Source organism: Haliotis rufescens, unplaced genomic scaffold (assembly GCF_023055435.1).
Source record: "Haliotis rufescens isolate VD_foot unplaced genomic scaffold, xgHalRufe1.0.p SCAF_70, whole genome shotgun sequence".
Lineage (NCBI taxonomy): Eukaryota > Metazoa > Mollusca > Gastropoda > Lepetellida > Haliotidae > Haliotis > Haliotis rufescens.
Window position 1 is genome coordinate 1,958,252 of NW_025964362.1, and position 15,520 is coordinate 1,973,771.

Consider the following 15,520-nt stretch of genomic DNA (forward strand, 5'->3'; position numbering starts at 1 on the left):
TCTCTATACTATCGCTGCCACCAGTCAAAACTTCACACTGTGTAAGGCGACTACAGCCATGCATGGAGCTAGGGCCTAATCGTGACCTATCGAACTACAGACAGGTGACCTTATGTTTACGCGAATGGCCGTGATAGAGCAGACGAAATTATACCCTATTAATTGTTTTGTTTGTTTGTCATCAGGTAATTCCATTTCTTTTAAATTGTCTGGCAGGAAGTGTGTCGAGGATAATATTCTTGCAAAACTGTGTTTTCTGTTGGATGCCGAGACAGTTTCTTTGCTGCATCACCACGAAGCTGGTTTGTGTAGAAACTGTTTCATAAAAATAAATAACTTTATGAAATTTAAGGATGGATTGCAAACCAGCGTGAAGAAATATATTTGCAGAGATAACAAAATCAAAAGGCATTCACTATTGACGGATTGTTCCACACCTGACAGCAAGCGGCAATCAATTGCATGCGAGGTTGAGGATATTTCAGGTGAGCGTTCCCGTACATGAGAAAATATGAAACTTTTTTTCATGCCCCTAACCTCCTTCTCAACAGCCCATCCGATGTTCCTTATCTTGAGTTGTTTACTGCTGTTTGTTGTCACTATCATTCTAACCGGAAATGAGTAGACTAGTCTGTTTATTAGACATAATACGTAATAATGATAATAATAATATTTATTTATTTTATTCATGGTTAAACTAAGTGCTGTTAGGAGATCTTTTGGGACCCTTAAATAGATTTTCTTGCTTTATTGCATATGTCTCATTTGATAAATCAACTTTGAAACCTCAAGCACACATTTGGAATTGTGATTCATCTGTTGCAAAGAATTTTAACTAAGCATGAGGTAGAAGCTAAAATATTTGCAAAACATATTATTGCATTGCTGGAGCTCAACATCCTCTGATGGCTAAAGCAAGACCGACTGGTATTGCTTTCATCGTCATTTACAGTGAGTGCCCTTTTATATTTTCATACATTTATGTTTTTAGAAGTGTGGAATGTTCACACATATGATATACTATTTCTGCAAGTTTATTAACATTTATAAATGGCAAATTTCTACTAGTCTTTATGATACCTTAACAATTGGGCAGTTTTGGCAAGGACTGAAGGACTTGTGTCAGTTTCTGACGCTGATGATGGGTTAACCCTTTGATTTGCATAATAACAAAGTGTACATATTTTCACATTGAAATTAGATGTAATGAAGCTTTTGAATGGTAGTCTGAAAGAGTAATCTTTAGACTCGGTTCGATTCCGGTCAAAGGCAAACACATCGAGAATACTTATTCACTGTGTGTATTCTTACTTTGTGATGTAATAATATATTCTTGTGTTAATATCCTTATTATTATTAATGTTGTATGTTTTCCAACAACAAAAATAACTTTAGTGCAAAATAAAAATGTTATTTTTTGTGTTTAAATTTTTATGTTAAAGGGACACCTTTCCTTAAATAATGATTGATATGTTTTAATATAAGAAACTTCTTAAGTAAGTTATGTCAGCTCTTCTCAAAGTGTACATTGAAGGAAGCTAGGTACATAGATGCATCTGTTTTTCATAATGTACATATTTGTACTCTGTATAAAAAATAATTACTAGTTATGTTACATTGGTGCAGTTAAAATGACCTAACACTGGATTAATAGTTATGTAATACCAATATTTGTAGTTTTGGTGTGTGTCGTGATTGATGATGTTTTACCAGAATTGTGTATTACCAGACAATTTGTAACTAGGCAGTGTCAGCTCCTACATTTAAATGATTGGCAGTACCATTTACATTCACAGAGTTTAACATTGACCTTTCCACGTGCAAAAAGAATGCCACAAGTTACACTGAAAACAAGAGAAGTTCACCTGCTTCCCATAATGAAGAATCAGATGGTATGGCCTATTTCTCCCTTTTTTCACAGATGATAGATACATACAGAGTTAGAGATACTGATACTACATTTGTACTGTATTCTACTGTAAATATGAAATTTGAAAGGAACTTTGGTTGTATAAGGAAGTAATGTGATTTAGCTGTAGATTATTTAAGAATTAGTTTTCCTTTGTCATATCTTTAAAAAACATAAATTTTCATTGGCCTAATATGTATTTTCTTATTTTTGAATATAGCATCATCTTTTTCTGTGCAAAAAGAAGCTGAACACATTTATGCAGCCTCACCGTGTACCAAAATCTGTTCTAATGGTAAATGGCCTGTGGTATATTACACATAATACTATTAGAGTAATAGAAAATACTTTGAGTAAATAATAATGTTTGTAAATGTGTTGAAATGAAATAAGCTATATTAATAAATTATTGGAAAAATGTGTTTCACATATGATTTATGCGTAATACAATATTTCCTTTGCACCTATTGTACTCATGCTTGTCCTGATGATTGCTTATCTGATATTGTTGTCTATTTCTGAACATTTAGGGACAGGACCCGTTGAAAAACCAAAGGCTGCAGTTGGTGAACACAACTATTGTTTGGATTTGCCACCAAAACAAAAGCTACCATCTACATTTTCAACTCATGGTACATACATGAAATTAAGTATCTAATAGGACCAATTCTACTTTTATGTTTTGAAGAGATAAAAATGTTATTTGATAGGAGAAAGTTAATGTCTTCTTTAATTTAAATAACTACAGAAGCCATCTACATTTATCAAAAGCGTAAACTGAAATATATATATATATTTTTAGTATTTCTATCAGATGAGTAATAGATTCTGATATATGGAAAAAATACAACAATGGTACCAGTATTTTTCGCTGTTTAGAGTCATTTGCTGAAGTTGGGAAACAGCCACAGCAGACATATTTACATGGACTAATGCAAGCAGTTGCATCTGAGGACTTGGAGCAAGTTGTGACCTTACTTTTGTCCCACCCCAGTTCAAGAAATAAAATAAACGAGAGAGTGATACAGCAGCTACAGTCAGACTGTCAAGAGCTATCATCATTATCATCTCCATCGGTTCTCAGGGAGCAATCAAGTCTGCAGAATCTTACAGATAGCCATGACTTTATAGGTCAGGTATTTCAGGAGATGAAAGAAAGGTAATCTAATTTGATGAGTGAATTTACAATATGAGGTAATATTTGGGGAAAAATGTCATGTTTTAATTGTAATAAAACTTTTATCATGATTGTTATATAGGTCAGGTATTTCAGGAGATGAAAGAAAGGTAATCTAATTTGATGAGTGAATTTACAATATGAGGTAATATTTGGGGAAAAATGTCATGTTTTAATTGTAATAAAACTTTTATCATGATTGTTATATGAGTAATATACTACTAGTTTTAATATAAGCTTGAGTACAAAAGTTACCAAAACATTGGTTGAATCCCTCAACTTTTAGCTCACATAAACTGAAATGACATGATTCTTTTTATGGTGAGATGTTTTTACCTTGTCAGCTACACTAATTTGCCTTTTCTTCATCATTTTTTAGCTTACCTGAAAGTGAAAGAACAAGTGACCTCTATTTAATGGGTTATAATGTCTTTCTTGTAGTCTTTTATATGTAGTGGTTATTTTATTTGAATACTTATGCATGTCAGGTGATAACAGTGTTATGTGAAGAGGAGCTTATTTGGTTACACTAAACTCCCTCTAGAATGAATTATGTACCTTTGACTATGTTTACCAAAAATATATGGCAAGATCACTGTGTTGTTCATTTGCTAAGTAATCCTGCTTTTATTGTACTGAAGAAACAGCCCTTATTCTGAGAACGTGGAAGGCATCAAAATATAGTTCAAATTTGCTAGTTTCATACTGTTTTACTAGGGCACCATTCTTGTTGGCTGTAATGTCCACTGTAACTGGATGTATGGATGGTGAAATTCCACTCAATAAAGTGGCTGCAATAACGTCATCATACTCCATACTGATGCGTATGCGAAACATCCATCTAACAGCATGGCATAAGATGGTGGGATGCATTCTCATAAGAGGACATTTAGAAGATCAGGTACAGTACTATAAAGCATTTGTTATTGATAGTAATGATTTTGAGGATAGAGTTGTAATTAATATATATATATATGTACATGGCATATACACATTACCAGTTTACAATGGTCATGGACACATGTCTATTTGGAAACAATATTGTTTTAAAAAAAATAAACATTTTAAATATATGTGTTAGCCCATCAGAACCTGTATTTTGTCTGATGTTTAATGCTAAAATTGATTAAGAAATTATGTCCCCCCATTTTTATAAATTTTTATACTGTCCCATTTTAATTATGTTGATAAATTAAATTTCTGTGTTAAATTGAAATATGACTTCTTTTTCAGTCATTGTATGTCTAATCCAGGCTTTCCGGTGCACATTCTATGACGTTATTTACAGAGTATGGTACTACTGAGCAACATTGGATTGTGCCAATCCCCAACTACCAAACTCCGAATGATGGCCCAGGCAGTGACTCAAACAAAGCTTAACATTGTTCGATCATTACAATGTAATCCATTGATCAAGGTAATTACTCAATGCAAAGAACACAACAAGTTAATTTATTATTTAGCACTGTTACATTGAAATATGTCTTCTATGTGTTCCATTAGTTATCATTTTAATGTTGTATGACTGAATTAATGCAGTATTTGAACATGATGAATGTGATATGATTCATTTCTTATAGATCACTGGAGACAATTTGGATGTCTATATCAGGTCATCTAAAGTAGGATCAACTAAAAATGACAACAAGGATCTTCACATGTTTGCATCAAACATCATTTTCTCCAAGTTTGCTGACATTAACTTGAGCACTTCACCACCACCTCTATCCTCTACATGCATCAACGCATCTGATGTCCTCCCGAATGAAGACACTTTGAACAAGTTATCCTCAGCTTATATTGTTCTCATTGGCAGAATACTGAAGGTTAAGAATCATATAATATATGTTATTAATATCTGGCATGCTCAGATCAGATTTACTAATATCTAAATGAATGAAACATAAAGTTTTATAGATCCTTTTGTTTAGCTGTGGATTAGGAAGTTGTTTAGGTTTGACATATTTTGTAAGGGTTTGAATTCAAATGCTTTGATGTGAGAGAAATTGTTATTGATTTCATGCCAGCTGTAACTGTTATCTGTTTCATCTGTTAGCTGTTATTCATTGTGTTTCAATCCATTATTTCAGGATATTCCAGCACTATCATGGCTCAACATCCCAACACACATTCCACACAGCCACAGTAAAACAGCATCCATGAAGACAGAGGTACATCCCATGCCACTGTTATTCAGCAATGAAGCCAAGTATGAAGAATGTGTGAAGATTCTTGATAGCTATGAGGATCAGTTGACAGAACTCTTTACAAGTGCACATGGTGATGATTACAACTTCATTTACATGTTTCATATTGCTCTTAATTGTAAATAAAATCATCTTTTCCTGAAACACTTTATTGCACTTTAGAGTAGTTTTCAATTGAATGCATCAGTACCCAACGTAAATGTAATCTGATATGAGTGTTATGACACTAATTAATGGATATTAAAAATAGATTTATTTAATTAAAAGTTGCACATATTTGTTTGTTAAAATTTGTATGTGTTTTTTTGTTTGTTTTTTGTTTAACATCGCACTCAGCAATATTTCAGCTATATGATGGTGGTCTGTAAATAATCGTGTGGCTGAAGACCTATTCTACCATGGATCTTCATGGGATTTGTGTAGTATCATAACAGTAGTCACAACAGGTTATCATTGTGGAATTAGATGAATCTACTTTTAGAAACAATAACAATTTGAAATGATTATCTAACTAATAAATATTATATTCAAATTATTTTCTCGTTTTACAGGTGACCAATCAGCGCTAAGGGAACTTCATGTTCCAGTCGGTGGGGATCAGCTCACCAGGGTAAGGCTTGAGGGTGCCAAGAGTCTCAGAGCACTTTCTCCTACACCTGCCAAAAGATTTGATGATCTTGGACCATTTGTTATTGAATGGTGGCACAACAAGCAGGACTTTTTGGAGGTATTTCATCTTTACTTGACTGGACTCGACCTTGCAACATCATTTGTTCACATTATACCAATCAAATTATCAATATTGTCACAATTTCATGTCATGTGCCTTTGTATTTCATTTATACATATTTATGAAAACGAAAATATTTAGATAGCCAACAGAAACATTTTATGAGGGCAAAGAAAAAATATATTTCCTTATGATATACTAGTAACAACTTGTATTTCACATCAATGTCAGGATTCTAATACGGAAAGTCAAGTGTTAAAACTTTTGACTGCTCGTGAGTTATGTAACAGTGCCATCACACTATGTTTATATAATACACTGACACTGTATATTTTTTTTCACAGAAGGCATACAAGGCTTTGTTCAGCCCAAGGTCAATTAGACAGCCAGGGACGCTATACTTCTACAAAGCCAAGTTTAACATGACAAATGTTAATGGAAATGTTAAGAGGAATTTTCAGTCTCATCATGACCTACTTGTTCATGTTGGAAAAGCTGTTATTGTGGAACAGGCACGTGAATACTTTGGTATCACTGATGACAACAACACAGCTTTGAAGAATATTCCTGTTGATGTTTTCAACCTGTCTTTGGAAGAGAAAACCACAGCGTCAGAGGCAGTTTTAAGAGCTTTCCTTGTCCACTATGGATACCTTGATTTAACGTTCAAGGATTCTTGTGAAAGAATGTATTTGATTTTTCATGTAAATGCTGATGGTACAGTGGTGGAAGAAAAGTCTCAGTTTGAACCTGATGAAGTCTACAGTTATTGCCAGCAACTATCCCACTGGGCTCTCCATTTAATGGAGCTTGATGACACAGCCAAAGAGGGAGACAGTGATAGACTTATCCATAATGCCAAGATGAACATTCCATTCTTTTTTGCCCATTCTTCACAGAGTAAATATTTTGTGGAGAATATTGACTTTCTCATTAAAGTCTGCTACTTGCTCTCTCCAATGATGAAAGAACTTGTCCTTGACACAGCTTTCATTAACACCAAGGGAGGAATTTCAAATTGTGTTGAGGCTGACCTAGTGCAGGAACACAGCGTAAAGAATCAGAAGGCGCTCATCAAACAACTTGGTGCCAACAAGACCAAAAACGCCATGATAACAGCAACAGGTGCAGCAAGTGCAATATTCAAAGTTTGTGACAACCTGAGGATATCTCTTGGAGTCAAACGACAGTCAACCAGACATTCCAAAAGGATTTGTATTTCTCAGATAGGGTCAATTCAAAAATCACTTAATGAATTGAGGCCATTTCATCATTGTGCAGGAAGAAAGTGTCATGGGTTTAAGGGCATTGTATCATCCCCTTTCAGAAAGTTCACAAAATCTAGTCTTTTCATCAGAGTCCAAGATATTGTGTTCAGATTGATGAAAGGTGATCATATTGACATGGATGACAGATGTAATCAGTCTGATGATACCAGTGATTCGGTTGCTGCTGCTGATGATGGCGATAGTGATGATGAACTTCCACCTGTGTAGTTGTGGCAGAGTGATATTTTGTATATACAACTTATGTTATAATTCTATTTTAGCCATAGTTTTATTAAAGGCGACTTTGCTTGTCGTATAAGGCGACTAACGGGATTGGGTGGTCAGGCTTGCTGACTTGATTGATCCTTGTCATCGATCCCAATTGTGTGGATCAATGCTCATGATGTCAATCACTGGATTGTATGGTCCAGACTCGATTACTTTACAGACCATCGTCATATAGCTGGAATATTGCTGAGTGCGGCGTTAAACAACAAACAAACAAAACATTCAGAATTTAATTCATGGAGCCAATGGACGTGTTAATTTCATGGATTTGAAGGTTAGTTGTAGTGTATTTCTTCTGTGATGCTTTATATGTATTTGTGTATTTCTAAATCTTACAGTTAGAAATAGGTTGTGCTAGGTTTATTGCTAGTCAGGTTGTGTATTGAATTCACAGTTCAGTGTATCTGGTTATGATTATTTTATATGATAAAGTATTATCATGATTGTAAAGAAGTTTCTTTAATTGATAAATAGTTATTTTTTTCTAGGCTATTATCATCTTAACCTGAACATTAACTAAGTAAAACTAAACCCTAAATAAACTCATAGTAATTCTCATACCTCATGCAGTAATTCTCATACCTCATGCCGCCCTCGAAACGATCTTCTTCCATGACACAATGATTAACGTAACGTTCACCTCGACGTCGGTATACGCGAATCCGTCCGTGGGGATTGCATAAAAGTCAACTTTTGCATGAAATGCATGCTTTTCTGTAGCAGTTGCGGTTTTGTGACTTGATTCCATATATGTACTACTATATTGAAAACCAAACTTTACTTGTTTGAAAAATACACTAAAATATTGGTGTCACAGGAACTTTTGTTGTTGAGTATATATTACTGTATCGTTCTGCAGGTTACTTACTACATGAGTAACATAGGTTTCTCGCTATTTCTCGCTATTTTAAGTTATATAATTGAATGTCCATTAGATTTAAGGCCATTGTGTATATTATAACAATGTCATTGTTCTATGTCTTTTGTGCAGTATGTCTTATTATTTATACATTGTTTCACAGCATATTTATTCCCCTCTCTCTTCTGAGAAAATAAACATCCATCAGCTCACACCTGTAGCCGTTTGTTGTGTTTACTACCCTGACAACAAGGTGCTACTACATAGTTATTCTCAAAATATTATACTGTGTATTTAGTGTGACAAAAATGTTATCAGTGGTAGAAACAAACATGTTTAGTCCACTAGTCCTTATAATGATAACGATATAGCAAAATCCTTAAAAATGGAATTTTTCTAACCGTCCTAATGATACCTCAGTGATGATACCTTAAGTATTGGGCAGTTTGGCAAGGACTACAGGACTAGTGCCAATTTCTAACGCTGGTTATACTAATCCTGGATGATAGTGATGAGTGACTTTCACCTGTGTATTTAGTGTGACAAAAATGTTATACTGATGGCTGATGATAGTTATGTGTAACTTTCACCTATGTAGATAGAGGAAAAGTTTGAAAACGTTTGCCAAAACTAGGTGTCAAAGGTATATTTAAGAAAGTGTTAACAGTGTTGCAGACTTCTATTAAATTTCCCCCAGACCACAGGACTGACAACTTGAAAATCTTACCAGTCCTTGTCAAAAGTTGTCAGTCGAAAACAGAAGATGAATTTCACTTTTTGCTTGTATGTAGTAGGTTGTTTTCTATTTAAAAAAAGTACACCCATTTCAAGCATTGGAAATATCTTCATAAATTTATCCTATTAATGGCTTCTAAAAATAATGATCTAATGTATAACTTAGCCTGTAAAAAATGCAATTGCACCAGACAAGTCACTTGAAATGTATAAAGAATTAATTATAAGTCATAAATATGTTTGTATGTAACAATGAAAGACATGTAACAAAACCTATGGCCTAACAGCAGTGAACAACCAATAGAAGAAGTGAATACTATTTTATTCATCTGAGCCTTAATGGAAAGGCTTTCTTGGAACTAGAGGATAACTGCAAATATCAATATCACATTTTATATCATAAAGTTGCCATCTTCAAGAATATGTCAATATTTCACAGAAATAATTGGAAAAATTTTAAGCTGTGATTTCAGTGTACAAATTGTACATATCTCTTGGTAGTGAGGAATTATTAATGTTAAAATGTACTCTATATTTAGGAGACATACTATGTTTTCAATGTAGAGCTAGGTTACCTGTAAATTATGGCGCTAAATTGAAGTGGAACCCAATGCGCATCTCGACATTTAAAACACAGTATGTTTATCTCCATTCTACAATAACTAAATAAAACACGAACTTGGTGTTAGCAAATATTAAAGCACAATGAGTTAAGCAGCATGAGTTAAACGTTAAAAGATGGTACTTGTTGTTACCCTGTCTGGCGCTCGGCATTAAGGGGCTAAAACAAGGACTGGTCGGCTCGGAGTCAGTATACTGTGTCTGAGTGGGGTATTCATGTTAAACTGCGGCATGGTATCTCAGTGAGCTATCACTATAAATCGGCATCAGTCCGGAGGAGTACAACGCTATCTTCCAACACTGGACCCACATTGATCCAATATCTTTGTTTGCTTGGTTCTTTTTCAGCCATACATATATTAACATGGCTATATTATTATTATTTAGGAGGTCAAAGATATATCACATTGCAATAATAATGGTGTGTAACTATATTTGAGAGTTGCAGAAATGTTGAGCACATCAGTTTTCTTCAGATTATTTACAGCATGAGCTACATTTACAACAGAAGCGACAATTAACGCAGCACATACATCCTTTTGGACTTTTGTCATTTTTTTCAAATCCAAACACATTCAACAAAAGGGTTCTCATACATGATGTTGTTTTGCAGTATTCTATGATATCCAGTTGTATGCCTGGCAGATTGGCTTTGATGTCATTGTTATCAAAATACAAAAGGGCTTCTGCTTGCTGATTTCTCCGCCCAGCTCTGCCGATTTCCTGAAGATATCTGGAAATGCATCTGGGCGGGCAACAGTGAATGACTCTTGTTATGTTCACAGGGTCAAAACCCATACCAGCACTAGATGTTGCTAATATTAGTCTAATTCTTGGGTCTGGTTTCTTTAATTCTTCTAATGTTACATCAGTAATTTCCTTGTCTTGAGTAGAATATAAACATGAATACCTGGATGCATGAATTGTTTGTTTACCAAACATTTGGGTTATGTAGCGAACTGCTTCACTCATGTATTTCATAGGCAGAAACATGAGGGTAACTGGGTACAGATCAGGATTGGCATACAATTTGTCAATTTCTGGTACATAAATGTTTTCAAATACTCCAACAACATCTCCACACTCATAAATACTATCCTTGCATATTTTGGATAAGTAGATGTTTGGGCGATCCGGCACATCCTGGATTATTGCAGGATCAACCATTCCAAGAACTGAAGGAAGTCTTGCCAGTTGTAGAACAGTCAAAGTTCCACTCAAACCAATGAACATGGCATTGGTGAATACGGCTGGCAAATTCTTCAGGGAATGATATCCTTTCCTGAATTCTTTACCCCTGTATTAGAAGATTAATTATGTTAACTTTTTATGCTGTCCCTTTATGGCAAAAGACAGAGAACACACACTCGAAAGTCAAATTAATAAAGCAGGTAAAATTAGGGTTCATGTACTAGGACAGACTCTTATTACTTTATGAGTATTTTAATTGTAACTTCATTACAATGAGAATAAATGTGTTTAAAGTACATTATTATGCATATTATATTTTGACATTAACATGTTGTTTGGTTATCTTGCTATTACTTAGAGTTGATAAATATTTAATCAAACAAATCATTGTTTCTTACCATTCTTCAACAATATGACACTCATCAATGAAGACTGCCTTGATTTCTTTCGAACAGAATTCAGTGTCTCTCAACTCATTCATCACGTTTAACAGTCCCTCTGGATGACACATGATGATGTTAAACTTTGATGTCAAGACATCAGCCATACAGCTGTCTCCATCAACAGTGTACACCTGGAAATATTTCTATAGATTAACTTAAGCAAGATTGTTATAATTTTTGGTTACAATATCTCATGTTAGGCATTGTAATAAGCTAGTTTCTCTGCAAAAACATCAAAAGGAAGAAATAAAAAAACAGAAAAGTGAGAAAAAAAATATGATTCATAAGAAGACAAATGGACACAAACATTTACAAATAGAAGTAAAATGAATATATGTATTTTGGGCATGTGAGTTTTTATGGTTTGGAGATCAAGAAGGTTAGGATATTGAAATATTGTAGGTTGTGCATGTACATCATGCTGTCATAATATCATACTGTCATGTCACTTCAAACAGACAAAATTACACAGTAAGCCACTTGTAATAAAAAACACAACCTAAAACACTCTTAACAGACGTTTTCTACAATAAATGACTGTAATGGGAAAACTCACCCCATTATACTTATGACATAATTTTTTTAAATATACCAACATAAAATTTGCTGTCTTGATATATATCACCACTACAGATAAAACATTATAAATACTAATTCATGCAACCTTACACTTTCTGTATTATCGAATTCCAAAGTCACAACACCGCTTGCCTAGCTTCATAATATTTTTAATGATAATTTACATGTTCCATCAAACGTATTGAATACTTCAGAAGTATGTGGACTTACAGTTTGTCAATATATTTTAACCAGACAATGGGAAATGTACAGGTTTTTTAACCTCAACATCACTTATTAGAACTTTTTTTAACCAATTAAATCCGATGGTTACTTCGTTGTATTTTTGTTAAATTGATTTTATTAGATATTGGTAGGGGGTTGGGGGCGGGGCCGTGGGCGGGACCGGAGGCGGAGGCAGGTTCTTCGTAGAATAATTACTTCACCAATCGCTAGTTCATTTAGCCAATATCTATCACAAAAGACATTCACAATAGACAGTCACCTTGCCCTCAACGTCAATTCGGCAAGCCGGTATGTTGAGTTTCTGCAGATGAAGAAGCTGATCATTTTGGATAATGTTCAGAGGACTGACAACGATTACAATACCGGCAAGTATGTACGGTGCTAAATGGTACAAAACACTTTTACCATAGCCAACAGGTAAATTAACAATAAGGTCTCTTTTATCTTTTGAAAAACTGGCAATTTTCTCTAATGCTTCTAGCTGTTTTGGTTTAAATTTGTCATGACTATTGCCAAAATAGAAAATACTCAAGGCGTCCATAGCAGACGAATTCGTGACAGCGTAGTAATATATTTTGTTCACAACATTGGTAAATAGAAAAAATCTACGTAAACAAAATAGTCCATGACAAGGGGTATAAATTTTATACAAATGTGGTTTCTTTTTTGTGTTTTTTGCTCGATATCCACTGTTAACATTTTTCATCGTTAATTTTTTTCAATATAGCTATTAACAAACATTGATTTCATATGACATCTCGAACCAATTTTGCATCTGACAAATGTCGATATGTTTCATGCGCAATACCACAGCAATTTCTTACGAACAATTTTACAAAATAAATCACTTGATTCGACACAAAGACACCACAAATATATATATTGAGTACATTTTGGGTTAGAGGGCAAATTTCAAGATTCCTGTAATGGCCGCGCCCACACTGGTGGCAGCGATGTTACTGAGAGTGTAACGAAGGTGTCACGCGCTGGGAAGGAGCTTGTGACGTCATATTGCAAGGGGCATAAGCCATGGTGTTTTTGTTGTGGAAATAGAACACTTGGTAAATGTGAAAAATATAAATCGTTTTAATGCGAAAAATATGTTAATTAAAGTACAAGAAAAATAGGTTCATTTCCGTGTGAACTTGCCCTTTAAAGACATGCAGTCAATAGGCTGTTACCTTTTGTCACCGAGACACTCTACCCCGATTGTGAGTTCAGAGCTATGAGTTTGGAGAAGCTGGTTTGATGTGCCAAAATTTATTCCTACCAGTTTATTGTGTACGTCATTGTAAGTTAATATATTTCTCTCAGAGCTAGTTGTACAGACCTTTTCTTGACATTAAATGTCCAGTCTTTCAGTTTGAAAAATCTTTTCAAATGGTCAGTAAAATCTTATTAGTAGTATTTGTATGTTATAGAGATTAATATAGAAGAAATTTTGGTTCACTACTCGTCATATATTTCTTGTATGGGTTGTGTATTCTCTCATGGATTTGTAATTCATGTGAATGGGAGACCACATGTTTCTCTGGTTCAGTCAGTGTATGTATACACATCATCATTAATTAAAGCACCACCCACTTTTTCAGATATGTGCTGCATTAGAAAATAACTCGTGTGACGGATTGTGGGAGACACGACGAAAGTGTAGTAAACTGACAAACAGAACAACTCCTACAACCTCAAACAAATAGTGAAGCTGACACTGGCAATCGGTACCATTTTATTGGCGTTATGCGAAGAAGTCTAAAAGTGTTCATTTCAGTAATGCTGGAAAAGTAGGTCTGTGATGAGTCCAAATTTACTACCCAGGTACCCTCCACCCTGTTACCCGACCCTACCAGGGTACCTGTTGTAGATATTTAGAGATAGGTACAAACTGTCCGATTTGGAAAAGTTTGACCGTAGCCCTGCAAAATGTGTTTAGATACATGTGTAAAACAAACTGGTCATGCACAAACTGAAGTTTACAGCATGGAGTTTTATCTTTATTCAAATATATAAAAGTAAGAAGGAATGGGTGCATTGGCAGAAAGGAATGGGAACATTACTATAACGGTAACGCTGTTTTTCAGGGCATTATCATTTGCAGAAGCCCGAGGTCTTCCATTAACTGCCCGACGAAGGAGGGCAGTTGAAAAGACCGAGGGCTTCTTCAAAAGATAATGCCCGGAAAAATAGCGTTACCGTTATTATTGCTACAATGGATGGAATGGGCGATCTTTTTCAATTTATCTTCCCTTCACTAACCCGCTAGGTGCGCTGACCCGGACGGTCCAACCTTAAACTGACGGCGCATGTGGTATGCGCGATACGAGCTCTACATGTTACTATGACGTCTATAGACAGTTAACAAGTACAACCTTCACCTCTGTCGGCAACGGTCACACTTGTGTGCGGACAGTATATCTTTTCGCCTAAACAATTATTTATTTATTGCCATGTCCGGAAATATATGTTCCTTGATATAATTATACATCAGGGATGACCACGACTGATTATATTGTATAGTTAACCACTAGATAGGCGTTCGAAGCGATGCGGTGAAATCAGCTGATCGTTCCTCCCAGGTCGCTTTGTTGACGTTTTGCAATCGGTACTGAAAGTGTTGCCCTTGATGTATGATTATGAAAATTAAGTAGATTTTGTATACGTTCCTATATCTATGTTGTAGCATCGCCGAGCAGGCCACATCATATGCATGCATTTCATTATGTTAAACTGTGAGGCGATACGTTACGCGAAATGTGAAGGTCTCATGCAACGTTGCCCGTAGGCTCAATGTTGTGAATATTGACAGCAACACATGTAAGTATTTGTCAGATATATAACTGAGAGCAATGAGAAATGTTCTCAAGAAATTGTAAGAGTAGCAGGCACTGTAAAATTACGTCATCAACTACGATACAATCTTCAAAATAAAAGAAATGGAAATCACTGAAATCTGTTTTGATATTTAAGGGTTAAATGGTGCATGTTGTATACAAGGATTTTATGTATATGAATGGTAGCCGTTTGTTGCCAAATACTACCATGATTATATTTCAATATGATCAATGAAAGATCTATATTATTTTGGCCTTTTTTTAATTTTACAAAGCAGAAAAAAACCAATTCAGACACAGGGGACCCTATAAATTAGTTAAAATACATATTCAAGAGTATTTGTACCAACTACAATTTTTATTAAATAAAACAATATATTCATACTAATTGCCAATCTCTATAATGTTGTTTGTGTATTAACAATGCAGTGTCTACATCCAGTTTGCATTGACAATAACC

General features: G+C 34.7%; 1 protein-coding gene across 2 annotated transcripts; it reads left to right on the forward strand.

Moving 5' to 3' along the window:
* LOC124126857 lies at positions 1-7,617 on the forward strand. Of its 2 annotated transcripts, XM_048388425.1 has the most exons (12): positions 1-951; positions 1,797-1,892; positions 2,130-2,204; positions 2,440-2,541; positions 2,789-3,040; positions 3,169-3,196; positions 3,804-3,987; positions 4,375-4,503; positions 4,667-4,912; positions 5,177-5,366; positions 5,845-6,020; positions 6,368-7,617. In XM_048388425.1, exons 1-12 carry the CDS (start codon positions 906-908, stop codon positions 7,517-7,519), a joined length of 2,676 nt encoding a protein of 891 aa, XP_048244382.1. In that variant the 5' UTR covers positions 1-905; the 3' UTR covers positions 7,520-7,617. The 2 variants fall into 2 exon arrangements, with proteins under 2 accessions (XP_048244382.1, XP_048244381.1); XM_048388424.1 differs by lacking the exon at positions 3,169-3,196 and having other exon boundaries at positions 2,789-3,068.
* The last annotated feature ends 7,903 nt before the right edge of the window (positions 7,618-15,520 follow it).

Coding starts and splice junctions, on each gene's coding strand:
- LOC124126857 (XM_048388424.1), top strand. CDS start 906: ATGGCTAAAGCAAGACCGACTGGTATTGCTTTCATCGTCATTTACA. Junction 1,893..2,129: donor CCATAATGAAGAATCAGATG/GTATGGCCTATT, acceptor TTTTGAATATAG/CATCATCTTTTTCTGTGCAA. Junction 2,542..2,788: donor ATCTACATTTTCAACTCATG/GTACATACATGA, acceptor TTCGCTGTTTAG/AGTCATTTGCTGAAGTTGGG.